Here is an 8390-nt window from a genome sequence, read left to right as displayed (position 1 = left end):
TTCTGTAAGGCTGCAATTTCATACCCACAACATGCTATAGAGACAGAAGGTATGTATTCCTTCTGGGTGTCCTTCACTGAAAAGCCACAGAACCATAAAATGTAGCAGTGAGTTCCCCAATCATCCTCAGAAGATCATACCTACTTAGAAAATGCACACAAATCCCCAGCTGGGGGAACTGAAGTAGAAGAATCAGCCTTATGGAACACATTGGCCTTTATTCTTCAGCTTTTCTCACCTAGAGGTTTCTGGATCAAGAATAAAAGCAATACTGAATTTAACTTTTAGAAATGGTGTAATGCACCCTTTTGCCTTTCCATTCCCACTGCTGCTGTGGGCACTGGTCTTTCCCTACAAAATGAAAAATTTCCATTATCTGGAAGGAATGCAGTTCTGCAGAAATACAGAGTTGGTATTGGCAAACCACAGCTGAAATTCTGTGCAAGATCAAGAAAATCAATATGATTCCTGAGTAGTAAGCAAATCTGGATATGAATTCACTGTGAAGGTCTTGGCTACTAAGTAGTTATGAAAATAGTCAGGGAGGCTGATGTTTGTCAGGTGACTGTTGAATGTTATACATTCAGTGAGCATTTATTTTACAGAGAAAGTCTTAAACTATATTTTTATGGTACATTTTCAATTGTTCAAGGTTTGTGGCAGCAGCATGGTTCATTTTACACTCATCAGTTGGAAAGCATTGTGGTGGAAGCAATGAATGAACATTTCCTTTTCCAAGGGAAAGGATTGCTGCAGGAGAGATAGGAGGTTACAATTATCATGACAAGCAATTGAGCTGATTTGAAGCCAGTGTATTAAAAGTTAAATATTTCTGAAGTTCCTGTATTTTACGTCCATGGGCTGTGGCAGTACTTTGTGAGCTTGCCTTTTCTCCATAATTAGCAGCAGGTTACATTGCTCCTGGTTGAAAAGCCATTAGTTATTAGTACAGTGCTAAATTTGCCCTTGTACCAAATGACCCAAAGGGGAAAAGCTGTCTGTTTGATTACAATAATAATAGCTTTTAACAATTGGATTTACTTAGCTAGATGTTAATTGATCCACTTACAACCTTCTGCAAAAAGAGTTTGTGAATGTTACACAAGACTGCAGAGAGCTGCAGGCAAAAATTAGAAGACAGCTGGTGAATTAAGGGTTATGAACTGACAAGTTCTATTGAAGGAAAACTACAGTTCAAAAAAGGTCTCAGTCAGTGCTGAACATTAAAAGAACTATGCAAAGTTTAACTTTGGATAGTGGTGTCACTATCCAAAAATCACTTTATTACATAGTTACTTATTTTCCATTATTTTCCATTGTTCTCTTGCTTTCCTTGAGGCTGAAGAGTGGAGAGGTACCTGGAGGTGTCCATGATTATGAAATCCATAATTAGGAACTTGAAGGAAAGACATTTCTGTGTCCAATAATCTTTCAAGAAAAACAAATGACCGATGCACTGAAATTTGGCAACTGGGAATTCCCCAACCTTGCATAGGATGGTAAGTAGCACTTTAAGTAGACAACTACTTGAAATTTCACTTAAGCAGAGAAGTATTTTAACCTGAGATCCACAGGTTTCTGATCCTTTCCCCTCTCCCAGTACCTTTCCATCTTATTTAATTGTAACCTGTTCCACGCCAAGTACAAGAAAACTCGAACACCATTATTTGCTGGTCTATATGTTGGTCAGGAGGGGGATCCATTTAGCTATGGAAACACAGCTCCATGGCTAACATACTCTTCCATGTGAGAAAAACAGCTCCTGCATGTTTCTGGTTGACTAAGCCAAGCACAATTCCCCGAGACTTCCTCAGTATGAGGAAGAGTATTGCCAAGAAAAAAAAATTACAGGCGAAAAAAGTAAACAATTCTCTGGAATTCTAAGTAGTATGAGCCACACCTGTTGCAATAGTAACACAAGAATTTACATGGAGAGGGAGTATTTTTCACCTGTTTATCACATGGGGATGCTTAAATCTTCATGAATAATATATTCTGTGTACTTTCTGAAGTAAAACAACCCCCATAACTTTAGAAAATTGAATTAGATGTCCATTACAGCACATCTGGTGCTAAACTCACTGTAAATGTAGTACTACTGAAATACCATAGTTTAGAAAGTTTATCATCCCTGCTGTGCTGACCTCAGAGTTTACAATGACTGTTTCTGAACCTCCTTTCCTTCATGTTGGATCAGGCTTCTAAACAGGTTTAATACCAGTGCATAATTTAAAGCAGACCCTGATTAGTAGAGAATGGCAGCATTTGTTCCCATTTACATTTCTAAAGTCTCTGTCAGCACTGGGTTCCCAAGGAAGGCAAAAGCCATGCTGTGCACAGGAGCTGCAGAAGAGTAGGGAAACACAGAACATCTTAGAACACTTTAAAAAACACCTCAAACTCTGCCCCAGCAACTTCCCCACTGATTGAGTCCTGGGAAATGGCTGGTAACAGTTGTTCTAGGAGACACTTGGAATTCTGTTACATGCTGAAGGTCTGATCCAACCAGACACCCTGCATCCTTGTTTCTTTTTGAACTTGTTGTGAAGTGGTGGTGCTAATTGTATATCCAGCGTGGTGATGGACTGAAAATACAACAGTGTGCTTTGAAGATTATTACTCCAACTAATGTTTAAACCAGCACTGGAAGCTGCTCAGCCAACGCTTTGCTACACGCTCAGTCTCCACTGAGGACTGTGATGGGTCATAAATCCTCTGCAAATTCTATGGTCCAAAGCAATGCCAGTCACATCTGCAGTGTGGTGTGTGTACAGTTATATACAGCTTCTAGCAGTGATCCTACTCTTAGTTTCTCAAGAATAAGAAAACAAAATGCAAGGGCAGATATTTGCTGAAGTGTTCAGGAAAGAATTGCCCCTTAGCCATGCTTCTGTGTTTTTGCAGACTATTGATCCATAACTTTACTCATTTTGAGAAATCAGATTTTTATTTTTAGTGGAACTGTATTGCTCCATTGGAGCTAATGGTCAAATCCTCACTGGCTTCACTGAATTCCTGATGTAAGTGTAAGCTCATCCTACAGCTCTCAGGTTTTTCCCTACAACTACACTTTGGCTTTTGACACCAAGACTACGTGGAGGCCCCTTGCTAAGGCTATGAAAGGGTGATGTCTATTGAGAATCAAAAATTAGCTTACAAGGTCTTAAACTCCAGCCTCTTGTTTTGCACCAGGAAGTCCTGTTTTGGTGTAGCCAAATTATGATATGCACACATTTATAGCGTTTAGTATCTTTATTGGCATTTCTAAAAATACTTTTATTTGCAGTCATTTTTTCAAGATTATTTCTTAAAAATATTTTATACTAATTATACATTTCTAACGTGATCTTCATTTCTGTGTTTGCTCTTGTCACTGATGATGTTCAGTGCTAGCACTTGGAGATTTGGTGGTAAGTCTGTAAATTCTACTGTTCTTCACTTCTGTATCAGCAGTAGGCTCACTGTACCTTCTTAAAGACCTGCTTACACATTACTCCACATGCTCTTATTTCCTAAGAAGAGAAAATAATTAAAAATACAAGTTTTACTTAGAACACATGGATTATAGATTCATGTGTATGTCTACCTTAATTTGAATCCACAATTGTCTATTAAATTAGTTTGGGAGGCTTGTACATATTTTTGCCTATTTTTCATCCTAAAAGAAACAATTTGGTTTGGGGTTTTTTTTTGGTAAAAGATGAAGTAAGAGAAGTTATTTTGGGACCTCTGATCTTAAAGGGCCAAATATTGTGCATTATTCTCTATTTGCAGTTTATCCAACTGCTTAGATCTTTGCAATGGGCATTTCTGGTTTGGACACCTAAAGAAGTGGAGGTGGATTTGACTGACCAGTTCTGAATGTGCCAAAGCAGACACAGGCTGAAGGCCCACACAGAGATCATGGGACAAAAGCCCAGGTGTGCAGGAGCTGAGTCTGGACTGAACCTGAGCACACTGGATGCCTAATGCTCTCTGCTGTTCCTTTGTGTTCCATAAGAGCTTTCCAAAAATGCCCACTTGCCAGGCATTGGATCCCTGTGAACTGGGCATAAGCAGGTGCAATAACGATCACGTCCTGGCCTCTGATTTGTGAGGCTGCTGCTGCTCACCTGCTTACCCTTCTCTATTACTGAGACTACTTAACTCTGACCTGAGAAGTGCCCACAGGTGTGTCCATGTGGGATGTGTGCACATGGGGTGTGTGCATGGCTCAGCTGGTTTAGGTGGAAGAAAACTAGTGCAGTAGCTCTTAAGGGACACAAAGACCAAGGTTCCGGATGACCCAGCAGAAGGGATGGTTGTACTTTCTAGACAAGACTTTTAATAAAACTGTCAAATACTTTGAGGAAGTTATGCACATTTCTTATGGGGGACTTACTTTGATAAAATGACATCAAAACCCTTACATTAAGTCAATAACCTTATTGACAAATGTTGCTGGACCCCAAGAGGAGAAAGTGCTTCGTAATGAACCGGTGCACCAAGCAGACTAATACACTGATTTTACTTGGGGCCTGTTTTGTTCACTACTCTATGGGTAACCCAGAAGAAGGAGTGTGCAATAAGGGCTGAGAGATCTGCTGACAGTGACAAAAACCTATAGAGCAGAAGCAATCAATACAATAGAAAAGGGCAATAAAACTCAAAAGGAAATGGAGAATGGCCAAATAAGTCACTCACATAAAATAAAATCTAAAGAGGAAAAAGAACTACAAAGTGCAGACCATGGAATGAAATGAAGGAAACAGGAAACAATAAACTACTAAAGGATGTGGTATCACTCTCTACAGAACTGTGGAAGAATTAACACTTGGCTCATTGTGTAAAGTTCAATAGGATCATAAAGCTATCGAAGTATCAATTTTTTAGAGGTAACTGCTCATTCTATCAAAGCACTCTCAAAAGTACAAGCCCTAGTTACCTTAGCTGGTCAAAAATAAGGTACGAAATGGGACTCTCTACTGTGTTTTTAACAGGGATTCAGAGAAGTAAAGAGGATGTCTTTTGAAGTTCATGAAATATAAAAAGTGATAAAATTGAAATACTTGGGAGTGGACTCTAAAATATTTTTTGCATGAAGTAATTTTATACTGAGTTCTGAGACAGATTGTGATAAATTGTACAAGTGCTGATGAGTACAGTGATGCCTGCATGAGCTGGCAGGTGTGACACAGAACCCTGCACAGCCTTCTGGAAAGAGCCCCAGGTCAGTCAGATTACCCTGGGGTACCCAGAGTGGCACTGCAGACATATATTTGAGAAACTGAATTGCACGTTCTGACTTCTAAAATCAACCTCTTGACAGGGACAAGTATAGAAAGTGGTCTGGGCTGGAGGTCCATGGGCAGGCTGTGTGGATAGCAGCACTCAGGACTAAAGAAATCCATGCTGGGGACAGGAAATGGGAAGAGATAATGACTGCAGAGCTGGTGAGGGACAGAAACCAGGATGCCAACACAGAGAAATGCAAGAGCAACTGCTGCTCTTGTTTCACATATGTCATATAGCTTTCAGATGAGTGCATATATGTGCATGGTTGAGTGCAGCAAGGTGTAAGCTCAGCTTCTAGGCCAGACATTGTAATGGGTCATTGCAACCTGTTTGCCAGCAGAGAATCTGGAAGGGCTGCTGCTCAGTGGCATGGCAGCAGCTGCTGGGAAGCTGGGAGGCCGTGTGGAAATACTGTGATGTGCTGAATAGCACTGGTAATGTATGGACAGGCAATTCTGGACTCTCCTCATTGCTTGGTCCCCTACTTTGTGTGAGGCCAGGGCCTCAGCTCTAAGGTGATCACTGAGCAACTTTCTCCCTACCTGCATTGGATCAAGTACCTAGTCCAGTGAGTAAGATGTCATATATATTCCTTTCCTGAACTGGTTTCTGAGACTTCCTGAAAAAAGTGTTTAGTAGAGGTTTGTGGTACTTTTGCAAAGATTTCATAGCTCTGCTACTGATTTGAATATTTAGAGACCATCCATTTAGGCTGCTGAATACTAATAGTCCTGAACAGAAATGGAGGCTGGATTTTACTATCTCAGCAGGAAGACTGCTTTTCACCCACACTGATGAGAGAGTGAGGCTGCTATAAAGCCTTATAGGATAAAAGAACAGGCATCTTCTTTCAGGTCCTGTTAATCCAGGAAGATAAAAATGATGATCTGAAAAACATACATTTCAAAAACTTAATTGCTGTTTTAGTTCTGCAGGCTATAATGCAGTGTGACCTGTAATTATTTTAAAAGAACAATGATGTATTTTCCCTTTAGTGTCGGGTGTGCAATTTTACCAGCTCCCATACTGAGTATTTCAGAAACTGTGAGAGGGACATTCTGTTAAATGTCTTCCTCAGTGTGAACATTTCAGCCTGGCATGTCTGGACAGACAGTTAAAACAGACAGAGTAGTGCTCTGAAACCACCAGTCTTTGTAAGGGACACAAAAGTGTAATGGCTCTAAAAGACATTGTTGCTTTAGAAACAAGTCAAATGCTGCACCGATACATAATTATGTCCAAGTGGCCCAAACAACAGCACATCCCCTGCTGTGTTACATCCAACCATTTTAACAGAGTGGCATTTAAAACCTCTTACATGATCTTACCAGGTGCATTTTGTCTCCTTCAATCCACTGGGTCCAACCACGACCTTCTTTTTCTCCATTCTGTACACAAAGAAGTTTATCTCCATCCCAAGATACAGTGGTCTAACAAAATAGACATGTTCAGTGTTACCACAGTATTCTCTGATTTTATGATTAGTTTCCACGAAGCAAAACTTATCTCTAATGTAATTAATGATTAATGTATCTCGTAAGAATTGCAGAGTGTTATAATACTTAGGGTAACTACAAAAGAAATGAGCCTGAACAGAAAGATGCTGCCCAACTGCCTGCTAAAAACTGGAATAAAGTTGTTTAAATGCAAGAAAAAATACCATCAAAATCACTGATGATGAGAGCACACTGCTCCCTCCCTACTGACAAACACAGCAGGAGAAGGGCTCTGCAGCCTAACGCTGTGTTTACAAAAGGAGCTGAAAACTTGAGATTCACTTTGGTTCTTCCACCCTGAGAATGATTCCCCAGCTGCACCACCTGAAAAAAATTCCCACTTCCTGGCATTACGGATGAACAAGGCTTTTGAATACTGAGCTGGTTTTAACTCATGTCTTAATCTGCCTTCCTTCATCGAGCAGAGTGGTTTGGAAGTATCAGCAAACTGGTGACTTTCCCAGCATCCCGCCTTTTAACTGAGGCTGGGGAACTACTGGAGCCAGGACTGGCAAATGAGAGTGAGAGTCAGGTGTTACAGTATTCAACACAGCACTTTTGTGAATATTGGTGCTGTCCTGAGTAGTTCAGTAAAACTTGATTCATAAAACTATTTAAATGCATGATGGTGCATCCTCCAGCTTGTTACTCTGGTTAGTGTTGCTTGACAATTTGCCTTTCACATCTCCCTAAGATAAAGAGGAGCAATACTCTGTAAAATATTTAAAGAGGGAAGAGCAGTGACAATTTGTGTTCCATGAGGATAATTTAACATCAATATTAGCACATGGCTTTTAAATCAGCTTGTTTGAAGTGGCTCTGAGGACTAAATATGAAATTACTGTCTATCTTGTAAAAGCCTTCAGCCACTGCCTGCACGAGTAGCCAAATCGGGAGAGATGATGAATTCTGATCTGTCATTAAGGGAAACTTCTTGCATCCATCCTGTGTAGTTTCTAAGAGAAGTCAGCCTCCATTTGTCATTCTGGGAATTAATGCCACTTCAACACTCAGGAACTATGTGGTGCTATTTATTTAATCTGTGCATGTCACAAACAATTAATTCTTAAATGATATCCATGATAGCCACTATCTCTGCATGAGTACAGCCAGCAGGCTCCTACTGCAGGAAGCTTTGGACTAAACAAGCATGGAAAATGAATCAGTAGAAGGAGGGCCAGAATAAATAATCACAGGCAAGGCATTGGTATTGATCACACATAGTCTCTTTGCACCACAGGGGGTCTCTGAAAGACAAACTCACGTGTCCCTGCTAAAAATCTCCTCAGTTTGGAAAACACCTTTGCAAATTCTTCTGTTTGCTTTTGGAAAATGATGTATTTAAACAAGCAGTAGATAACATTTTCGCAGGCAGTACGGCCCAGCCCTGGTCCTGGCATATTACAAACAGCATCCTGCAGTCCTCTGAAGAATCCTTAGGGTTCTCCTTCAAGAAGAACAAGGACTGGTTTGATGAAAACAATCAAGAGATCCAGGAATTGTTGAGGAAGAAGAGAACCGCCCACCAAGCACACCTTGCACTGCCATCCTGTCATGTGAGAAAAGCAGCCTTTTGTCTTGCATGCAGCAGGATCGGTGTTTGCAGAGCCTTTGTGCTGG

At 40.5% G+C, this 8390-nt stretch overlaps 1 protein-coding gene across 3 annotated transcripts in view; it reads right to left on the bottom strand.

The window, feature by feature from the left end:
- Positions 1 to 3233: 3233 nt before the first annotated feature.
- LOC135419769 (retinol-binding protein 1) overlaps positions 3234 to 8390 on the bottom strand; it is a 39743-nt gene continuing 34586 nt past the window's right edge. For all 3 annotated transcript variants that reach the window (XM_064666572.1, XM_064666574.1, XM_064666576.1), the window contains 2 exons: positions 6603 to 6704; positions 3234 to 3512 (listed from right to left, as the gene is read on the bottom strand). In XM_064666572.1, coding sequence (XP_064522642.1) covers positions 3459 to 3512; positions 6603 to 6704 — 156 coding nt within the window. In that variant the 3' untranslated portion in view covers positions 3234 to 3458. The remainder of the gene's footprint in view (positions 3513 to 6602; positions 6705 to 8390) is intronic.

This window comes from Pseudopipra pipra, chromosome 10 (genome assembly GCF_036250125.1).
Source record: "Pseudopipra pipra isolate bDixPip1 chromosome 10, bDixPip1.hap1, whole genome shotgun sequence".
NCBI lineage: Eukaryota > Metazoa > Chordata > Aves > Passeriformes > Pipridae > Pseudopipra > Pseudopipra pipra.
Note: the sequence above shows the minus strand (reverse complement) of the source record. Positions and strands in the feature narration are given on the sequence as shown.